The sequence below is a fragment of the Arachis ipaensis genome, chromosome B08, assembly GCF_000816755.2.
Source record: "Arachis ipaensis cultivar K30076 chromosome B08, Araip1.1, whole genome shotgun sequence".
Classification (NCBI taxonomy): Eukaryota; Viridiplantae; Streptophyta; class Magnoliopsida; order Fabales; family Fabaceae; genus Arachis; species Arachis ipaensis.
Genome location: NC_029792.2, coordinates 92675841 through 92698403, shown reverse-complemented (window position 1 = coordinate 92698403; position 22563 = coordinate 92675841). Strand labels below are relative to the sequence as shown.

Genomic DNA, 22563 nt, shown 5'->3' with positions numbered 1-22563 from the left:
TGTCACGATATATTTATAATACAAAATACAGTTTATTTGAATGAAAGGAGATAAATATATTTAATGTGTACATATGCTTACGTTATAGCGTGGCTTTTGCTTTTTTGTCACCAACATCTTTTTCATTTTTGCTGTTAAGACAAAAAAATTTGGTCAATACTTCACTCAATACACCAACAAGCACAAGCATGCATATTTTAATCAGGTGAATCAAAATGGCTAAATCCACTGAACCGAACACCATTCATGTTTTGAATAAAATGCGATAAATATTCAATCAGCAACAAAAGCATTTTTGCATGCAAAAGAACTCAACTGAACACACTAACAATCAAGTGAATCAAAATGACCAACTCCACTGAACTAAATAAAAATAAAAACACATTTCCATTCCTATGCCCTAGTTACGCAAAAAAAAAATGATTCAGAATAAGTCAATCTACTAAACGAAGCAACTCAATCCAGTAAACCTAAAATGCAACTAGGAGAAACACGAGATTGCGAGATTTTAAATGAACAGTAGTTTTTATCATACCTTTCGCAGTCTTTGTTGTTATTTTCGTTTATTTTTTCTTCTTCCTTTCGAAATCTTCTCGTGATTCTTGAGTAGAATTAGTTTTCGCAAATAAAACGATCAAGCTTTGAGAGATTTTGAGAGAGATTCGAAGTTCTCCAGTTTCAAAGTTGAAGAAGAAACGTTGTTTCATAATGAAGGTGCGAATGAATGTTAAACGTTTTCGGGAGTTTGGGCGCATGTAATACACGCTCATTTAATGGGATTGGGATTTTTTTTTTGGTGTTGAACCACCTTAGATTGACTTGGATAGAAAATTATATGGATGTGTAGCCTAACTGTAACATATAATACATTCAACACTCCGCTACTTATAATTTGATGTGATTCTAGGTTTAATCATTAGCGTTGATTAAATTTGATTTTTATTAATTAAAAGAATGACAATAATATAAAATAAATATCTTTTCTGTTAACATTATTAGAATATAATATAGTTCTTCTCGCTAATTGTATTGATGAGATGTAGTTGTCAAAATAATAAAAATAAATAAAAAAACATATATTTTTTAAAAGAAGACCAATAAAATTAAATTCACAAATAATAATAGACAAAAGGTAATTGTTTAAGATCAAACAATATAAGATGTTAATCCCTTTTCTATTTGTAATCGACTCCTTAACTCAAATTCTAGTATGATATACCTTTTTCTCATTTTTTGGCATTCCATTCTTATGAAAAATTAATTGCTGGCGACTCCGGATCTCAAAGCGCAATTTCCTTGAAAAACGACGATTATCCTTTCCATCTCTCGGTCACCTTCGAGTTGCACTGTCCCGGGCAGGAGGTTGCAACACTAATGAAAGTTTCAAACTCGTTAGAACCATCTAAATCGGCCATTTATAGCCTTGAACCATCAGTCATGCTTGTGCATATGGAATTATGCGTTTGGTATTTGTTTTGGTTTTTGAAATATGTCTTAGGCTGTATACTTCTCTCTTCATTGTTACCTTTGTTAAGTAAAATTGAATTTTAGTATCTAAAGGTTTTTGTGTGCATCTTGCTGTTCTGCTTAGTTAAGACTTCAAAACTGCAAACTCATGAGACTTCCAAAAATATGTAGCAAGGTCACTGCCAATCATATTTGCTGACAACACTCGCATAATTACTAGCTTCACGCCTTGGTAAACACATTTGACATGCCCAACTCGTTGTGCTTCTATTGGAATGTAAATGGATACCACTATATCGAAAAAACGAGAGTTATTATGAACCATACATAGTAACAATCTCTTGGATCATTTCTAGGAATGCAATTCTAAATTTGGATGTTGATTGATTAAGAGGTTCTCGAAATTGTTGGTCAACCCTTCAGAGCATCTCCAATGGGTGATCCCCATTCAACTTTTTTCTGACACTTTGAGAAACTTATCGTTGGAGAAGCAGAGAAGCAAATTCCCTCACGGAGTTCAAGGTAGATGAGTCCATGCTCAGAGTCAGAGGGACTCAAGGAGAACCAATGGTAACTTGTCACATGGCAAGTTACCTCTCAGACTCCTATACAATCTAGTCCAAATTCGTAATATTCAGATTTTGTCAACCCTTGTGTATTAGATGCTATCGACCTTAATGATGATGATATTGAAGATCGGAGGCAAGATAGTATTCAACACTGGCATTGGAAAGAGGATGAGATGCTGATCAGTGGATGGTTAAATGTTTCAACTGACCCTGTAGTTGGTACCGATCAAAAGGGGAAAACATTTTGGAGTCAAATTCATAGCTACTGTGTAGAATTTTGCTCCGACATGACAAGAGGGGTAGTTGCATGTAAGAAACAATGGTATAAGATTAACAAGGCTGTTGCACAATTTGCTGGTTGCTACGATCAAGCTAGTCGAAACATAAGGAGTGGTTCGAACGCTGATGATATAAAGGAGTTGGCTTATAAACTTTATTCCACAAATTATGGTCAAAAGTTTACTTTTGAGAGGCATTGGAATATGCTTCGGTTGGAGCAAAAATGGAGAAGCCAACTACCTACACAGAGTAGCGGCTCAAAGAGAACCAAGGTTAGTGCAACTGGAGCATACTCATCCTCATCAAACCCAGAAACACCGTTGGCTGACGAACCCGGTGTGGACTCTCCCGTTCACCCACAAGGATCAAAGAAGAGCAAGCAAAAAGGTAAGGGAAAAGCACAGATGTCTGAAGATTTTAGTGAAAGAAAATCATCGGTTGTCAAAAAATTATCTCTCATGGAAGATATTAAGAATGTTAGAGAAAAGGAACTAATGGATAGGGAAAAAGAAAGAGAAGAGGATAAGGAACATAGAGCAAAGATTATGGCAATCAAAGAGAAGGAGTTACAAATTCAAGCGGCAATGAAAGAACAAGAATTACAAGCTCAAGCAGCAATGCAAGAAAAAGAATTACAGACTCAGAGGTATATTAAAGAAATGGAGATAAAAGCAAAAGAAAGGGAAATAGAAAGGATGGCCAAGGAAAGGGAAATAGATATGCAAATACTTAATGCTGACACGTCTACAATGAGTGAAAAACGACAAGCTCTTCATGAGATTGCATGTGAGAAAATAATCGCCAAGTGGTTTACTTAATGGTTCCTTGTATTCGTAGAGTTATGTAGTATGTTCTTATTTTTCTTGCGTATTGCTGGTTTATGATGTAGTTTGTTTTATTTATTTCTGATGTAAGTTTTTAAATTAGTCAATATTATTGTGCCCTTATTGTTCATGAAAGTGACCGTTGCAAAACTAGCCGTTGCAAAACTAGCCGTTAACTAACCATTAAGGTACTTATTGCAGACACACTTATAAATATCAACTATCCATGACTCTGCAACTCCACTTCAATTCTTATTTCTCACCTCGAAAGAGAACTAAAAATTACATTTCTAAATATGGCTAGAAATTTTGATGATATGTTTAATGAGGCTTTGTATGGCAAAAGAAGATGGCAAGATAACACAGTCATAGATAATTGGATCGATGAGTGTTTACTCCAAGATTCAGAAGAAGAAGATATCGATAGAAGCTCTATCCCAATTACTCGTAGATGGATCAACAGAGATCGAGAAGCAGGACATGATCGCCTTTTTCAAGATTACTTTGCAGATGAACCGGTGTACAATGCTGACATTTTTCGACAGAGATTTCGAATGAGAAGACATGTGTTCCTTCGGATAGTAGACGCTCTCTCAAACGTCTATCCGTATTTTCAACAGAGGGTTGATGCAACTGGAAGAAGAGGCTTGTCATCACTCCAGAAATGTATCGATGCGATACGCATGTTAGCATATGGCGTAGGAGCTGATGCTGTTGATGATTATGTGCGCATAGGCGAGAGCACTACAATTGAATGCTTGGAAAAATTTGTTGAAGGTGTCATTTCGGTGTTCGAGGATGAATACTTGCGAAAACCCAAACCAAATGACGTACAACGCCTGCTACAAATGGCGGAGGGTCGTGGCTTTCCTGGCATGTTGGGTAGCATTGACTGCATGCATTGGCAATGGAAAAATTGTCCAAAGGCGTGGAAAGGTATGTACATGAGTGGTTATCATGGGGTTGCAACTATAGTACTTGAGATTGTAGCATCTTCAGACCTTTGGATATGGCATGCGTTTTTTGGAGTTTCTGGTTCAAATAACGATATCAACGTGTTAGATCATTCTCCAGTATTCGATGATATTCTAAACGACTGTGCTCCGGAGGTAAATTACACTATTAATGGTAATAATTATACTATGGGATACTTGATAAACCCATATTTTATGATATATTTTGTGCCTAATTTAAATGATTTATTCAATCCTTCACTCACTTATTCATGTTAATTGCATGGTTTTACTTTCCTTTCCTTATTATGTGATGTATGTGAAAAACATATTTCCTATGCTTTAAAAGTAATTATTTTAATTTTTCTTTATTACCATTCGATGCCGTGATTCGTGTGTTGATAATTTCAGATCTTCTAAGGGAGGAATGACTTAAAGGATGGAAAGAAAACATACAAAATTGGAAGGAAAGCATAAAACGGAGTTTTTGAAGAAACTGGCAGCGACGCGATCGCATGGATGACGCAGCCGCGTGCCAACGCGAAATAGCAGTGACGCGACCGCGTGATTGACGCGATTGCGCGCCTTAAGCGAAACGCATATGACACGGACGCCTGACTGAAGCGACCGCGTGACAAGGAAAACTCCAATTGACGCGACCACGTGACCCACGCGGCTGCGTGATAGAGGCCACACACCAGAAATTATAGAAAACCCTCCCAGCGATTTCTGAAGCCCTTTTTGGCCCAAATCCAAGTCCAGAAGGCATAGATCAGAGGTTATGAAGTGGGGAAATGCATCCATTCAGAGGAGAGTCTCCAATTAGTTAGTATTCATGAATTAGATGTAGTTTTGAGGGAGAGGTTCTCTCCTCTCTCTTTTAGGATTTAGAATTAGGATTTCTTTTGCTTTTAGGATTATCTTTTTACTAGGTTCAATACTCCTTTTTATTTATCTTCTCGATTTAGTTTATGATTCTTCTATGTTACATATTACTCTTTTGAATTAATGTTATTTGAGGTATTTCAGTTTATTATTACTTTCTTTTATTATATTTGCTTCCAATCTGAAGACATTTTTATTCCAGTAGATTTATTTTTCCCCTTTTGGTCTTGGTTAAGAAATCAGTAACTCAGGAGTTATCAAACTCAACGTGATCGATAATAGTTATCTTTGCTAATTGAATTGAACTTCAATAATCCCAATCTTTCCTTAGGGATTAACTAGGATTTGGAGATCAAACTAATTAGTCACTTGACTTTTCTTTACTTTAAGTAAAGGCTAACTAAGTGGAATTAAGATTCAATCTTCATCATCATTGATAAGGATAACTAGGATAGGACTTCTAATTTCTCATACCTTGCCAAAAGTTTATTTTACTGTTATTTGCTTACTTTACAGTCTTTTACTTATTTCAATTACAATTTAAATTACTTGTTCCTCATCTTCACAATCCCAATTTACAATCTTCACAACCAATAATAAGAACATACTTCCCTGCAGTTCCTTGAGAAGACGACCCGAGGTTTAAATACTCGGTTATCAATTTATTTAGGGGTTTGTTACTTGTGACAACCAAAACATTTGTAAGAAAGGTTGATTGCTTGGTTTAGTAACTATACTTGCAACGAGAGTTTACTATAACTTCTAAACCATCAATCTTCAGTTCTTTAAAAATGGCGCCGTTGCCGGGGATCTGCAATCGTGTGCCTTATTATTAGTTATTGTAAATATTTTTCTTTTACTTGTTTATTTATCTTTATTTTTCTCTTTTTATTTCCATTAGCTACTATGAATCCTCACCCCTCTCGCTTTGAGTTTGGTTCTAATATTGTTGAAAGGAGTGAAAGTTATCACAGGAACATGCATCAAGGTCAGAGCAATCAAAGATAGATGGAGCCAAGAGGATCTGATCAACCCTTTAGGCAACAACACCCTTCAATATATCATGGACAAAGACCATTCTACAATGCGTAACAAACTGATAGATATGGTGGACAACCTTGAAACTACCAACAAGTCCCACCCCATGCCTATAGACCATCCTCTCAACACAACTTCGAACCACCACACTCACAAGCTCCTTTTCACCATTCGCCACCATATGATCCTCATTTACCCCGATTCCAATCCAATTACTCCCAAACACCACCACTTCCCAATGTACCACGTCCAAATCCATCACCCCGAGAATCAGAGGTTTGCCTTAAGGAAACAGTAGATCAACTTCAAACAACCCTTTATCAACTGGAGCAAGCAATAAGTCAATTATATTCTAGACGTTCGAACATTCAAGGACCTCCCACAACTCCGTGTGGACAATCTAATGATGAGTGTAGCATGAAGGAGATACTAGAAACTCCAGTGGATAGAACAGGGCATGACTTCGTACTGGAACAAGTAGAGGAAGCTGTCATTATACAAGAAGAAGAGTTGGTTGAAGACCTAAGAGACGCTGAGCCTCTATGGTAATCCAGAGTTGTGGAGAATTCTGTCAAGGACGTTACAATTGATGCTAAGGAGGATAGTACACAACCCCCAAGGCAAGTCTTTTATAAGGAACTAGACGGAATAATCCAAGAAGCAAGTTTCCTTGATGATGATAATCTCAAGTCAAGTTCTCCCAGTGATGAACTTGCATCAGCAAGTGAATTCTCTGAGATCGACGAATCTTCCCCAAGTGAATACGAAGATGATGCGGAGGTAGATTTCTCTCAACCTCCCATATATGACTTCAGTGACGAGGAAGACATAGAAGGCTTTGATTAGGACATGGATCCAATTGAATAAGTTTGCAAGGAAGTGAAGAAATTCACAGAAGAGCACAAGGGAGTAGAACTTACAAAACCACTAGAAACACCTATCCCAAGGCCATTGCCACCCAATACAAGCTTCAAGTGGGTACAATCCTTAACCCTTAGCTTTATTTTCCCACTTGAATATGGTTTGCTTGAAACAGATGGCCAGCTTAGAGCTCTCTGCGGCTTTAAGAGTAAGAGGGAAATGGCTCGCACTCAGAGCTGGTGCACAAGGTTCAATAAGGTTCCATGCTTCAATTCGAAGTACACGGATTGGCATCGCGATTAATCGAATGGATCTCGGAAATCGTTTGGTCACCATGGTGAGAATCTACTTTCTAAACCGCTCGGATGGAAAAATATAGATCAAGACAAAGGCGGATCTAAAAGCAAAGTTTGGGATCCTGGAATCTATTCTGACATTCGTCACCCCGGGAGCCTGAGAATATGTTTGAAGCTGCTCAGAAGCTTTACATGCCTAGTTTGGGACCCCGGAGGCTGTTGGCATTCCAAGCATTGGTGGAGATTTCTGGACGAATTTAAGCGCAAGCCGCCATAACAGGAAGCTCATCCAATGTCCAACTTAAGGACTTTAACTAAAAGTGCTAGGTGGGAGACAACCCACCATGGTATGGTCGTTTCTTTTTTCAGTTTTATTTTGTTTTATTTATTTTTGTTTTCCTTCTCAATTGAACCTGAATATTATTCATTCGCACTGCATATTGCATAATTGCATACCTGCATAAAAAAAAGGACGTGCGACGCGACCCCATCGCTCATGCAATCGCGTCAGTTGTGAAAAACAACCACCCACGCATCCGCGTCACCCACGCGGCCGCATGATCTGGAGATCGGCGTAAATCCCCAACGTCCAGAGAGTTAGGCTGGAATCATGCGGCCATTGTGCGTTTCGCACAAAACGACCCACGCGATCGCGCCATCCACGCGATCGCGTCATTTGTACAACACCAATCCCACGCGACAGCGTGAGCGACGCGATCGCGTCGCATGGATTGCACAACACCCCAGAGGAGACAGAGAGTTGCGCTGAAACGACGCTGGAATTGTGCGTTTAGCATAATTTCCAGCGACGCGGTCGCGTGCCTCATGCGACCGCATCATTCACTCTTTTACCCATTCCATGCGATCGCGCCACCCACGCGATCGCGTCGACCCCCATTCCACCCCTGCCACGTGACCGTGTGCCCCACGCGATCGCGTGGATTCAAATTTACTAACATCCCCAGTCATGCGAACCCTACCCATTCGCGCCCCCCCAACCCCCTTTCTCCTTCATCTCTTCTCTCCAAACAACCACCACCCACAACTTCCAGCCACCACCACCGCCCACCCCCCCAAACCCCCTACCTCCGAACAGCCCTCACCGCCGCACAACCACCATCAACCGCCGCATCAGCCGCCACCACCACCATCCCCCGGCCACCTCTCTGCCCCACTTTCTTTCCTACGCCTTCCAAGTTCTGCTGAACGCCACCCTTCTTTCCATTCATCGTTAATTTCCTATTTTTCTGTTTATGTTCATATTTAGGCTAATTAGTTATGCATGTTATAGTGGATTCTAGGTTGTTAGGTAGCCTAGGATGTGGTTAGTAGATTTAGGCCTGTTTAATTGTGCTGTTCATGTTCCTTGTTTTCTAATTTTCGCAATTCTGCTATTGCTGTGATGTTAGTATTGTTCATATGCTGTAATTTCTTATTTCATGCTGCTTTTTACACTGCTTTTCCATGTTCATATTCCCTTTATGTAATTGCAGCTATATTTTAATTCATATGAGCTATTCCGATTGCTATTTATTTTCCGGGAACATCCAATTTTAGCCCGGTTGCTGCCCAAATTTCTGTAAATTGTTTTGATTTTCATTCCTGTTTTGGCTTTGGCAAACTTGCACTCTACTTTACTCAGCTTTTACCAAACCAATTCATGAATAACAGGGCAAGCTTTCTTATTCTTTTTAATTTCCTGGTTTATAAATTGCATCTTGGATGATTCAATTCCACTTTTTGCTATTTTCATTTGATTCATCCTTAACTTCCTTGTTTGAATTTGAGTTATCTGTTGCTTTAATTTGTGAATTCTCGTTATTTAGAAAATGCTCATCATGCCACTTACTCTAACCCACTTTTTACTAATTCACTAATTTTAACTTCCTAACCTCTTTTTCATTCCTAACCAACCTAACTTTCAAAATATATCTTCTGGTTTTTCACTATTCTCCTTAACCTTCTAACCAAGGCATGATGATAATTCTTCCTAATTAACATGATTTCTAATACATTTTGGATTGTTAATTTTACTTCTCGGACTTTTACCTCCTATTCAATCCTTAATGCACATTTACTTAACTCATTTTCATTACTCCACTGCTCCTTTGCCACTATGTGCTTATTCTGTTAATTGCCTACTTGTTTTTCTGTTTTTATTATATCCTGGTTTTCTGTTTTTTTTTTCAGGATGTCAGACACCCAAAGAAAAGGAAAAGGAAAGGCAACAACTGGCAAACGTAAAAGAGGAGAAGCCTCTATGTCCATCATAGACATCATGCATGATGACTCCTGGAGGGAGAAACACTTTACCCCGCAGGAGAAGGCTGACCAGCTACTCCCTGCTACTGATCTCATTAAGTTTGCAAACCGATACTGCGAGCTGAAGTATCCAGTGTTTGCAACCTCCAGGAACCTGTACCTGGAGAGGACTCTGAAAATCCCAGAAGAACTCCAGCAATACACCTCTGATCAGATCAAACAAAGAGGCTGGTTCTTCTTGAAGAGAAACCTGACTGAGGTCAATGCATCTTGGGTAAGGAAATTTTATTGCAATTACTTCAAAACTTCCCTAGATGCAGTGAACCTAAGAGGGAAGCAGATACTGGTCACTGAAGAGGTCATAGAGGATGTTCTGAAGCTTCTGCCTAAATCCGATCAGCTGGATGGTTATCAAAGAGTTGAGGAGGATATGCGCTTCATGAAGTTTGATTGGGATGCAGTCAAGGCCAAGATAACCCTTGACCCGACCGTTCCATGGATCATGGGTCAGAACACCACCATGCAAAAGGGAATCAAGCGGATTTACTTAAATGATGAGGCTCGGCAATGGCATCAGATACTTAGCAACTTTGTTATGCCGAGTACCCATGAGACTGAGATACCTGCCGCTATGATCACCCTCCTAATGGTGTGTGCTGGAGGGTAAGGACCTGTACTTGCCACGCTTCATTCGGTACTATATGGCCAGGGTCCACGTCCGAGGCACTCTCCCCTTTCCTTATCTGATTACACAGCTAGGCCGTCGAGCTGACGTGCCTTGGGAGGATGCTGATGAGAAGCCACCTGCTGTAGAATACAAGAAAATTATCCCTCACAGTAGGAACTTTCTGGCTTTGGGCTACAGACCTCCATTCCTCACTCCTACTGATGAGACAGCCACACCATCTGCCGGCCCCTCTTCCTTTACAGCTACCCCTGTTACCACCACTGCACCTCCACCTGCCTCAGAGCTAGTTTATCACTTAGTGCACCGCCTGTTTCAGCAGCTAGACCAGATGGAGCGCCGCAACCGGCGGCGATACGAGAGATCTGAGTGTCGTAGCAAGCGACGCTATGAGCACCTAAAGCTGTTGATACGTTCTGACGGCGACATTCCCTCCGAGCCTGACACACCATCAGAGCCATCTGAGGAGGAGGCGGGTGATCACGAGGCGGATACCCATCCACAGACAGAGGCTGCGTAGGCAGGCACGGAGCAGGCTGCATCACAGAGAGAGACCCCGCCTCAGATTCAGGGTGCAGACCCAAAGATCCCTATTCAGTCAGCACTTTCTCTGCAGTAGGCAGATCCTCAGACCACCACCACAGAGACTCCAACTACCCGTCCTTCCAGTGATGACACCCCTTCACACCCTGCTTGAGTGAGCATCAAGGACGATGCTTCATTTTAAGTGTGGGGAGGTCGCCATCTCTGGCGTATTTTTTGGTGAACCACTACAGACTCTTTTTATTTTATTTTGTTCTTTTTCTATATTTTGATCTTTATTTTTATTTCTCAGTACTTATACATTGCTATTTTCATGCATTTTTACTATATTTCTGCATGTTGCACTTTTAGTTCATATTTTAGCCATTTAGTTCAGTTGCAATTCTAACTTATTAGTTATAGAAAATGTGGATTAATTAGTATAGTTTACCCTTTTTAGCATAAGATAGCTTAGTTTAAATTGAAAATATAAAAGGAAGTAAACTAGAGACTTGAACATAATAGAAGCAATCCACACACCTTGTATATATAGCATTCCATGTTAGTTAGTTAACAACATTTCATCAAGGAGAAACACTAGAACTTTAAAGCCACCTTAAGATTTACATTGAGAATAATGGAAACTCTTAATCTTACTTGCATGACATACATAACTGATATATGATTTTTGAGTTAGAAAACACACAGCCTGTGAGTTTTGAGCTTAATTATATGGTTACATTCAAACCATAATTTTTATTTCTGTGTGTTCCGCCCTTCTTTTTTATTCTGGTGTTCTTTACTTTGTTTTAATCTATATGTCCGATTATAGAATAGAAATACATACCAAGAGAGTGATTGAGGCCATTGTTTGATTTTAGCTCACTTATCCCAAATTATCCTACCTTTTACATCACCCTTGTTAGCCCCATTGAGCCTTTAAATCCCCTCTTATTCTACAAACTACATTACTAGCCTTAAGCAGAAAAACAAAATAAAAATCCCAAGTTAAATCCTTGGTTAGCTTAAGATAGAAATTGTGTAATTGTTTAAGTGTGGGAAACCTATTGGGAACATGGATGATAAAAACAAAGGGTAGAAAGTTGAAAAAAAAAACAATTCAAAATAAAAATTTTGGGAAGCATGCTCATGTGGAATCAAAATAATTTAATTACCGTGTGCATTAAAAAAATATTTATTTTTCAGTATTTAAATAAAGGGGATACAAAAGAATTCCCCAAATACAAAATAAAGTAATGCACATGAAAAAAAAAAATATGAGCATGTAACATAAACAAGTGGGAAAAATATGGAAAATAGGTAGAGAAGCTTTGCTTTACAAAACATGTATGTTAGGTGAGATCTTAGACTAATCAAGGATTCGCTTAATTAGCTCACTTAGCCTTATACATATACCCTTAACTTTACCTTGGCCCCATTACAACCTTAATTAAAGACCTCATGACTTTTGTATGCCTATATTCTATAATTGTTGATTGGTTAAATGAAGAACAAAGTTATAGAAAGTAAGGATAAAAAGAAGAATAGAATGATTAACCCACTAAACACTGAGTGACTAGAGAGTAAACACAAAATCCAGTGAGGGTTCAATAGCTCATTAACATATATCTCTGCTTGAATTATTAATTGTCTTGCAAGTTTATAAAATATTTTTTTCCTTCCCATCTCGGTTGTAAAAGTGCTTTATCATTATCTAAGGTTTGGCTATACATATATGATTCCTTGAGAATGTGAATTAATTTGACTACATGTAAGTTTTATATACAAGTGAATAAAAATTAGAATTGCATGATTCATTTAGATAGTTGCATTTAGAATAGATTGCATTGCATGAGATTCCACCACTTCAACCTTACCTTACTTTTTATCTTGGATTTAGCATGAGGACATGCTATTGTTTAAGTGTGGGGAGGTTGATAAACCCATATTTTATGATATATTTTGTGTCTAATTTAAATGATTTATTCAATCCTTCACTCACTTATTCATGTTAATTGCATGGGTTTTACTTTCCTTTCCTTATTATGTGATGTATGTGAAAAACATATTTCCTATGCTTTAAAAGTAATTATTTTAATTTCCCTTTATTACCATTCGATGCCGTGATTCGTGTGTTGAGTAATTTCAGATCTTCTAAGGCAGGAATGACTTAAAGGATGGAAAGGAAACATACAAAATTGGAAGGAAAGCATAAAACGGAGTTTTTGAAGAAACTGGCAGCGACACGATCGCATGGACGACGCAGCCGCGTGCCAACGCGAAATAGCAGTGACGCGACCGCGTGATTGACGCGACCGCGCGCCTTAAGCGAAACGCATATGACGCGGACGCCTGACTGAAGCGACCGCGTGACAAGGAAAACTCCAATTGACGCAACCGCATGACCCACGCGGCCCCGTGACAGAGGCCACGCACCAAAAATTACAGAAAACACTCCCAGTAATTTCTGAAGCTCTTTTTGGCCCAAATCCAAGTCCAGAAGGCACAGATCAGAGGTTATGAAGTGGGGGAATGCATCCATTCAGAGGAGAGTCTCCAATTAGTTAGTATTCATGAATTAGATGTAGTTTTGAAGGAGAGGTTCTCTCCTCTCTCTTTTAGGATTTAGAATTAGGATTTCTTTTGCTTTCAGAATTATCTTTTTACCAGGTTCAATATTTCTTTTTATTTATCTTCTCGATTTAGTTTATGAATTCTTTTATGTTACAGATTACTCTTTTGAATTAATGTTATTTGAGGTATTTCAGTTTATTATTACTTTCTTTTATTTATATTTGCTTCCAATCTGAAGACATTTTTATTCCAGTAGATTTATTTTTCCCCTTTTAGTCTTGGTTAAGAAATCAGTAACTCAGGAGTTATCAAACTCAACGTGATCGATAATTGTTATCTTTGCTAATTGAATTGAACTTCAATAATCCCAATCTTTTCTTAGGGATTAACTTGGATTTGGAGATCAAACTAATTAGTCACTTGACTTTTCTTTACTTTAAGTAAAGGCTAACTAAGTGGAATTAAGATTCAATCTTCATCATCATTTATAAGGATAACTAGGATAGGACTTCTAATTTCTCATACCTTGCCAAAAGTTTATTTTACTGTTATTTGCTTACTTTACAGTCTTTTACTTATTTCAATTACAATTTAAATTACTTGTTCCTCATCTTCACAACCCCAATTTATAATCTTCACAACCAATAATAAGGACATACTTCCCTGCAGTTCCTTGAGAAGACGACCCGAGGTTTAAATATTCCGTTATCAATTTATTTAGGGGTTTGTTAGTTGTGACAACCAAAATGTTTGTAAGAAAGGTTGATTGCTTGGTTTAGTAACTATACTTGCAACGAGAGTTTACTATAACTTCTAAACCATCAATCTTCAGTTCTTTCAATACTATTTAGCAGATGGTATTTATCCTGAATGGGCCACATTTGTCAAATCAATCTCAAAGCCACAAGGGGAGAAACGCAAGTTATTTGCACAATACCAAGAAGGGCAAAGAAAAGATGTGGAGCGAGCATTTGGAGTGTTGCAAGCACGCTTTGCAATTATACGTGGTCCAACTCGTTTTTGGGAAAAGAAGAAGCTTGCCAACATAATGAGAGCTTGTATTATATTGCATAATATGATTGTTGAGGATGAAAGAGACACTTATGCAGGAAATTTTGCTCAGGGCTTAGAGTATGATGATGTCGAAAATGGCTTATCATAACCTCAGCTGGGAGAAGAAGATTTCGCACCATACCATTAATTTCTCCAAAGAAATGCCCAACTTTGAAATAGGCAGCAGCATAGACAATTGAAAGAGGACTTGATTGAACACATATGGCAATTTCACAATGCTTGTCGTCAACAATAAAGCTTAATTATGTTTTTTTTTGTATTAAGTAATTTTACAAATTAGTGTAACCCTGAATTATATATTGTGTATTATTATTATATATGAATTTATTTAATATTAATATCTTTTAATAGTGAATTATTTTTAAATTTATAAATTTAAACTACATTATTGAAAAAATTAATTACATTAATTTCAAGTATTTTAATTAATTAATTAAGTGGGACCACAATAGGGACTAAAGTTAGTTCCTCCTAATGGAGAAGAGAGAGATATTTTGAGTTCCTATTTACTGTTTATGACGCAAAAGCTGATGTGGAGTTACTTTTTATGACAGGTGGGCCATAAACAGGAACTGGGATGAGTTCCCTACTGGGATGAGTTCCATAAGATGTTAATCCCTTTTCTATTTGTAATCGACTCCTGAACTCAAATTCTAGTATGATATACTTTTTTCTCATTTTTTGGCATTCCATTCTTATGAAAAATTAATTGCTGGCGACTCCGGATCTCAAAGTGCAATTTCCTTGAAAAAAGACGATTATCCTTTTCATCTTTCGGTCACCTTCGAGTTGCACTGTCCCGGGTAGGAGGTTGCAACACTAATGAAAGTTTCAAACTCGTTAGAACCATCTAAATCGGAGCCATTTATAGCCTTGAACCATCAGTCATGCTTGTGCATATGGAATTATGCGTTTGGTATTTGTTTTTGTTTTTGAAATATGTTTTAGGCTGTATACTTCTCTCTTCATTGTTACCTTTGTTAAGTAAAATTGAATCTTAGTATCTAAAGGTTTTTGTGTGCATCTTGCTGTTCTGCTTAGTTAAGACTTCAAAACTGCGGACTCATGAGACTTCCAAAAATATGTAGCAAGGTCACTGCCAATCATATTTGCTGACAACACTCGCACAATTACTAGCTTCACGCCTTGGTAAACACATTTGACATGCCCAACTCGTTGTGCTTCTATTGGAATGTAAATGGATACCACTATATCGAAAAAACGAGAGTTATTATGAACCATACATAGTAACAATCTCTTGGATCATTTCTAGGAATGCAATTCTAAATTTGGATGTTGATTGATTAAGAGGTTCTCGAAATTGTTGGTCAACCCTTCAAAACTTGTTCTGGAAGAGTTGCAGCTGCAATTCGTGCTCCAGAGGAAACATTTGCTTGAACAATACAGATTGTGCAACGTCAGTGTCAACACAATGGTGGTACTGGCTGCAACATATGCACAATCAAATAAGAATCTTGACATGAATTTAAGAAGCTACAATACTCTTTTTGCAGTATATTCCAATCTTCGCGATACTATCATTGTGCCATGAGAAGCTTTTCTAAAATTTTATACAAAAATGGAGATTGTACTCATTTAGCTGTTATTCTTCTACAAAAGCAGAAAATTACAAACAATTTGTCATTTCTATATAGTTTAAAGTTGAAGGAGAGTCTTGAAACAACGGTTGAGTTGTTTTCGTGTGATCTCAAGGTCATGAATGAATTCAAATCGTGAAAGCAGTTACTAACTAGTGCATCGACCCGTGTGATGCACGGAAATGGCACAAAAATAATGAAAAAACATTAGATATATCATATATGTTAATTAAAACTAAAAGGCATAAAAATAGTAGAGGAATGCTAGGGGGCCATCAATTTTGGTGTTTTGTAACTATTAATTGGCCATCAATAGTATTTTTAATGGTATGAGATTACATCTAATGGTGGGAGATCACTTACTTTTATTTTGATGGTTAAGTGCTGGCCAGAAAACACAAAAATTGCTAGTCCCCTAGACTTTTCCAAAATAGTATTTAATTAATTCAAATAATAAAAAATTATTAACTAATATATAATAATTAATTTTTACAATACATAAATTATTTTTTATAATGATTTGATTTACGTAATTTTATAATGATAGATAGATTATTAAAAATAAAAAAATACTAAGATCTTATGTTCTCTTTAAATGTATTTTATATTATTCTCAGCCAATTTATTCTTGCTTTTAAGCTCCGAGTATTTAGTTTCAAAATTTGTATAATCTGAACTCTATTATTATATATAAAAAAATTATAGTGATGTAAATTATTTTTTCATTTTTAAAATTTTTAACAATGGAATGATCAATTTATATATCAAAAATATATTAAAAAAATAAGTCTTTCAACGATTATTTAGAATGTAGTATTCAAATCAATTAAGAAAAGAAAAAAATTCAATGTCATCACTTTACTTTTAGAATTAGTTGAACCATGTGATAATCTTCTAGTGTTCATGCCCTTCATGCACACCTCACCATTTTGTCTCTAAAATCGATAACATTAAACAATACACAAGTATGCTAAGTTTAATAAAAATAAGTTAATATTAAGCTATTGTTAGAATAACTAATTAAATATAGATTTTTTATTTTAAATTAGATCATAAGAATAAAATGATCTAATTTTATTTTTAAGAAAAATGTAGAAACATAAGAATTAAAATTAAGATTATCATTTAATTACAATAAGTACATGATAGGAAAATTGTAAACTAAAGTGAATAAGTATCCAAAAATAATTTCTACAAAAAATAGCAAATTTATAGAAGAATATAAATATCTAAAATTACATATTAAATAAATTTTAAAATTATACATAATCAACTAAATTTGTCTACAAACAACATTTATGATTGTATCTTTTGTCTTGAATGATTATTCTAAACTAATACCCTTAATCTTGATTTTGATTTTTACTTTTGGAAGAGCAACATAAAATTGTCCGTGTGTAAAAACATGCTTTGGCAAATATAGACCCATATGTTTGACCCCTAAAGCTTGTAAATAGTCGTCGTCTCATAGATAATAACACACATCAGAGAGGAAGAGCCATTTCCTACTATTAAGATCACCTAACATTGCAATGGCACTGTCACCAACATCATATACTACATAATACCACAAAAGTCATGTAAAATTATAAATATACATTAATAGAGCAACAGTCAAAATAATAATGATAATAAAAAATATACAATTATGGACATTCAAAAGAGCACAGAATATTATATATCACATAAGCAAGTTTTTTGAAAACTTCATAACTTAATCATTTAAGAAATATGAATAGCTATTTTTTTTTAAAAAACAGGATGCACATTACACGCAATGTAAAATGGTTGATCTCTAAATTCTCATTATGTAGAATAATAGGTTCACATAAATGGAAGAGTCTAAGAAAGAACTATCTTAATTCTATAGGAACAAAGGCTTTCAAAAGAAAAATTGAAAAAAAATGGTTTAAATGCATATATTTGCCAAACATAAATTTTTCAAGATAAGAGACAATTCACTATCTCAACAAAAATTAGCTGGAAAAGATATAGCTTGTGTAGTTAGAGCGTGAATATACAATAATGAAAGATAAAGCAGCAAAAAATAAAAAGCTTCATGATTTTTTTCTAAAAAAAAAAAATAAATATGCACTCCAAACCATAAATATTCAAACTTTGCACCAACCAGATCCACCTCATCCAACTAAAACATAACAACTGAAAGAAGAATATCAAATACTAATGTTGCGAAGCAATTAATACATACCATTAATATAAAAGGAAACTAATTGGAGAATAAAGTGTATAAAATTCACTATCAGGTATCAGAAATTCACAATTATGATTTCAACCATAGAATAAATTGATAAATGACTAAGTGGATAAAAAAACATATGGGAGAGAGAGCTTGATTTTTCTGAATCTAAAATCATTAGGAATTGTGGTGCAGAATTCTCTGTAATAAACAAAGAACTCAATTAAACAATGGCAACCCAATATTTTAAAGCAAAATTATATCCCTAAAAAAAATTAAGTCATAATATATAGGCAAATAAGTACCCAACTCTTTGAAAAGCAAGTAAGCAGGAGAAGGCACATCAATGAAAATGAAAAAGAAAAAAAGCATTGAACACTAAGTACAAAGGAAAAAAAAAGAGCATAGAACATTAAGTACAGTGAAGTACTGAACCTTCTTACTCACGTAATTGCTCAAGGAATTTTCTATCAAATTTATCAGTCACATAAGCAAGTTTTTTGAGAACTTCATAGCCCTAAATCATTTAAGAAATATAAATAGTTATTTTTCTTGAAAACAGGATGCACAATGCACGCAATGCAAAATAGTTGATCTCTAAACTCTCATTATGTAGAATAATAGATTCTCATAAATGAAAGAGTCTAAGAAAGAACTATCTTAATTCTATAGGAACAGAGGCTTTCAAAAGAAAAATTGTAAAAATGGTTTAAATGCATATATTTGCCAAACATATAAATTTTTCAAGATAAAGAGACAAAGTCACCATCTCAACAAATCATAAATATCCAAACTATAAATATTCAAACTTTGTGCCAGTCAAATCCACCTCATCGAACTAAAACATAACCACTGAAAGAAGAATATCAAATACTAATGTTGTGAAGCAATTGATACATATCATTAATCTAAAAAGGAAATAAACCAGAACGAACTCACCCACAAATAAAATAGTGGCCCCATTTGTGATTCTTCAAATCTTATTAATAAACTAAATGGTAATGGAGGATCTGTTAATTTTATTAATAAGTTCAACTATGTCTTGTTTCATGCATCTGCTCTCAAGTGAGTGTTGGGTATATTAGTTCGAGAAGATGAAAGAATCTTATATTTGTGTAGTGGTTTCAAGGCACGATTAAATCGCTTTCTTTAGAGAGATATTTGTCCTCACACTTAGTTGCTATAGGGTTGATGACAATACTCTCTCAGTATACAATAAAACCTAAGAATTTCTTAATTAGCAATAGTAAGATATTTTCAACTCTCTTGAACAAAAAAATCTCTTAATAGTTGATTAAAATGTACACTTAGTACTTGTATATCTGAAATAGTGGACAAGGACTTATTTATACATATTGCACATAGAAATTATGATTAGTTACGTATACAAATGGTTGTGTCTTTTCTATTGCCAATAGATATAATATTTTGAACATATACAATTCTTAAAGAGTTGTGTCCCTTTAGCCAATAGACATAATATTTTGAATATACACAATTCTTAAAAGGTTGTGTCCCTTCAACCAAATGGTACTAAACGGTTAGTAACCGTTTATTAATATTAATAATAATATCAATAATATTAATAATATTAATTAATCAAATTTGTAAATACCCTTCAATCCCCCACTATTTACAAAATTTAAATATCATTCAAGTATATGCATAAAGAATGTGTCACTAAGATTAAACATTCTTTTAGTGTAAATTTTAAAGTTCTAACGAAGTAATAGATGTCTAATCGATTATACCTATACTCCATATCCTAGTACAAAAAATCACACACATTACTTATACCCTCAAAGTTCAAGAGTTTACAATTTTAAGAACTTATATGGCCTTGTGCTAATCCTGGTTTCATGAATATTTATGAGAATAAAACCTCTAAAATTCTTGATTAGAGCAGCACCACTCTTATATTCATATAGGTGGAATCTTTTGATAGATAATATTATCATTCCATTAAGAGTTTAAACTCACTCTCCTAATTTATTGTAAATAGCACTAAATCCTATACCTTAGTGCTCCAATTACTAAATAACTTGTTATTACCCATTATGTAATACCCGGTCTAACTGAAATTAATTAAATAATAAGTTAAATAGGAACGAATACGGTTGGAAGATTTGGCAATTGGAATTTGATGATTTAAATATGATATTTGGATTCAGTGAATTTTTCCGAGTCGGAAGACATAGTTTTCTGCGTAAAAGCGCGCAGTGGAATTTTGACCGACAGTACCGGCTGAGAAATGTCTGGTACTGCAGCTGAGAAAATTGATTATGAGTAAGTAGGATTAAGAAATGAGGAATTATAATTAGGGGAGGTAGAAATATTTGAAGTGCGATTTAGAGCGCTAATCTTAAAGGTTTTGGTCCAAAATTGGGCCAACGGACAAAAATAAGTGAACTGGACCTAAGTGGACCCAAGACCCAACATATATAAACATTAGTTATGAGCATTTCAGCTCATTTTGCCCTAAAGAAGGGGTGTTGGGCGCTGAAATTGGGAAGAGAGAAGAGAAGAGAGAAAACCTAACTCTCTTTGATCTTCAAACCACCATAACTTGAGCTACGGAGCTCCGATTGACGAGCCGTTTGCGGCCACGCGTCGCTCTTCTCATCCTCTACAATTCTATCTAAGTTTGGTGGTGAGTATTTCATTCATCTCTGCCCAGTTTTCGAAATTCCCCACTGTTACACGTTTTTGGGTAGTTAGTGTTGAAATCTTGTGATTTTGGGTGTTTAAGGATACTTCATATGGGCTGAGGTAAGAAGTGCTCAAACCCTTGTAATTTGTCATTTTTATGAGCCCTAAGTTGATGTATGTATGTGATATTGGTTATGTTAGTGTATTTGGTGATGTTGGTGCATAATTGGGAGATTGGTATTGCTTGAGGAGCTTTGGTAATGCTTGGAGCTAAGGTTGGTGAAGAATTCCAAAGAAGAGGCTCAATTGGTTTGGCTACAAGAGGTACGGTTTAAGTTTCATTTAAGTACCATGTGTTGTGATGAGAATTCCTAGTCTAGATGCCCCTAGGATTAAGTTTGGATTATGTAAATGGTTGGTGCTAATATGCATAGTTGATATGTAACATGAATTAATGATTGGGTTGAGAATTGTGTGACCTTGTATGCTTGGTGTATTGAGAATTTGATGTACTGGGTAATGAGTATTGATTTTTGTGGTTTATGCATTTAAATTGTGAAAATTGGGCCGGAGGCCGTGAATTTTAGGCCGGAGGCCGGAAAGAGGTAAGAAAGGTAAGTCGATGTGTGCATTGTATGATGGCACAAGTGATTGGATGAATTTCAGATAATGAATATATGAATGATTAGGTTGGTTATTAAATAATAAGATTTGAGAAGTTGAAATTTGGAATTTGGTAATTTTGGGTGAATTTATGTAGATGAGGTATGTTTGGTTATGTGGTTTTGGGAATTTTTGGTAAAGTGTCAATGTGTGAGTTGAGGATGGCTTTATGTGGATTTTGGTACATTTTGATTGATTTCAAAAAGGGTTGAAATTGGCATGTTTTGGTTGATTTTGAAAAGAGTTGAAAATTGCTTGTTTTGAAAATGGCACCTTGTGGTTTTGTATGAAAACATGGTTTTTGGACACACTTTGACGGGACATAACTTGGACTACGGATCTCTATTTTGTGCCAAATCTGTTTAGAAATGAAATTGGATCCGGGATGTCCATGCCGTTCGAAGAACGGGTGAAAAATGATTTAAAATGAGAAAGTTATGTCCGTCGGAAGATTGGGGGTTGAATCTGTAAATTCTGCAGCTTTTAACTTAGAAAATTTTTAGCTGAATGACCCTCCACGCGTAGGCGCACTTGGCGCGTACGCGTCGTTCTTCAAGAAGGCACCATCCACGCGTGCGCGTGCGCGTCGATGCGCTGCACCCAATGCCCAGCTATATTCCAGAGAGTTGTGCCAGAGTTGTGCCAGTTTTGTGCCTGGGCGCAAGAGCACCCACGCGTACGCGTGGCTGACACTTGCGCGCCGTTTCGATATTTTTCAACCCGCGCGTTCGCGCGTATGCCATTTTCGCGTCGATGAGTTTTTGGCCATCTGCGCGTGCGCGTGGAGTGCGCGTACGCGTGGCCCTGTTTTCATGCCAAAGATGGTTTTTGAGTTTTTAAAGCCAAATCTCATACTTCTAAGCCTCCAATCTCATCCCTTAGGTATTAAATCATTATGATATGCCTAGCAATGAGGAAGGAACTAGGGGATGTGGTAACTTGCGAGTGAAGCAAGGGAAAAGGTTATGATCAATGATGATCAGATATGATTATATGAGATATGGAGGGTGACGGTGGAAGTACCGTGTAAGCCATGAGCCGAAAGGCTATAATTATTGATAAATGGCCGGTTCTTGATTGAACCATGGGCCGGATGGCTGAGTTATTGCCGGGTTACGGCAAGGCCATTATTGTTTATGGCTGAGTATAAATGCATATATGATTAAT

General features: G+C 36.2%; 1 protein-coding gene, 1 long non-coding RNA gene and 1 pseudogene across 2 annotated transcripts in view; 2 read left to right on the top strand and 1 right to left on the bottom strand.

Moving 5' to 3' along the window:
* LOC107611231 (glutathione S-transferase T3-like) lies at positions 1715-3133 on the top strand. Its single transcript, XM_016313184.1, has 3 exons — positions 1715-1744; positions 1860-1989; positions 2106-3133. Exons 1-3 carry the CDS (start codon positions 1715-1717, stop codon positions 3131-3133), a joined length of 1188 nt encoding a protein of 395 aa, XP_016168670.1.
* On the top strand, positions 3457-15841 carry LOC107611232 (annotated as a pseudogene).
* The window catches only part of LOC107613776, a 26500-nt gene continuing 22943 nt past the window's right edge, over positions 19007-22563 (bottom strand). The window contains exon 7 of the long non-coding RNA XR_002352684.1: positions 19007-19094. This is a non-coding gene — a long non-coding RNA (uncharacterized LOC107613776). The remainder of the gene's footprint in view (positions 19095-22563) is intronic.

Coding starts and splice junctions, on each gene's coding strand:
- LOC107611231 (XM_016313184.1), top strand. CDS start 1,715: ATGCCCAACTCGTTGTGCTTCTATTGGAAT. Junction 1,745..1,859: donor CGTTGTGCTTCTATTGGAAT/GTAAATGGATAC, acceptor TGATTGATTAAG/AGGTTCTCGAAATTGTTGGT. Junction 1,990..2,105: donor ATTCCCTCACGGAGTTCAAG/GTAGATGAGTCC, acceptor CGTAATATTCAG/ATTTTGTCAACCCTTGTGTA.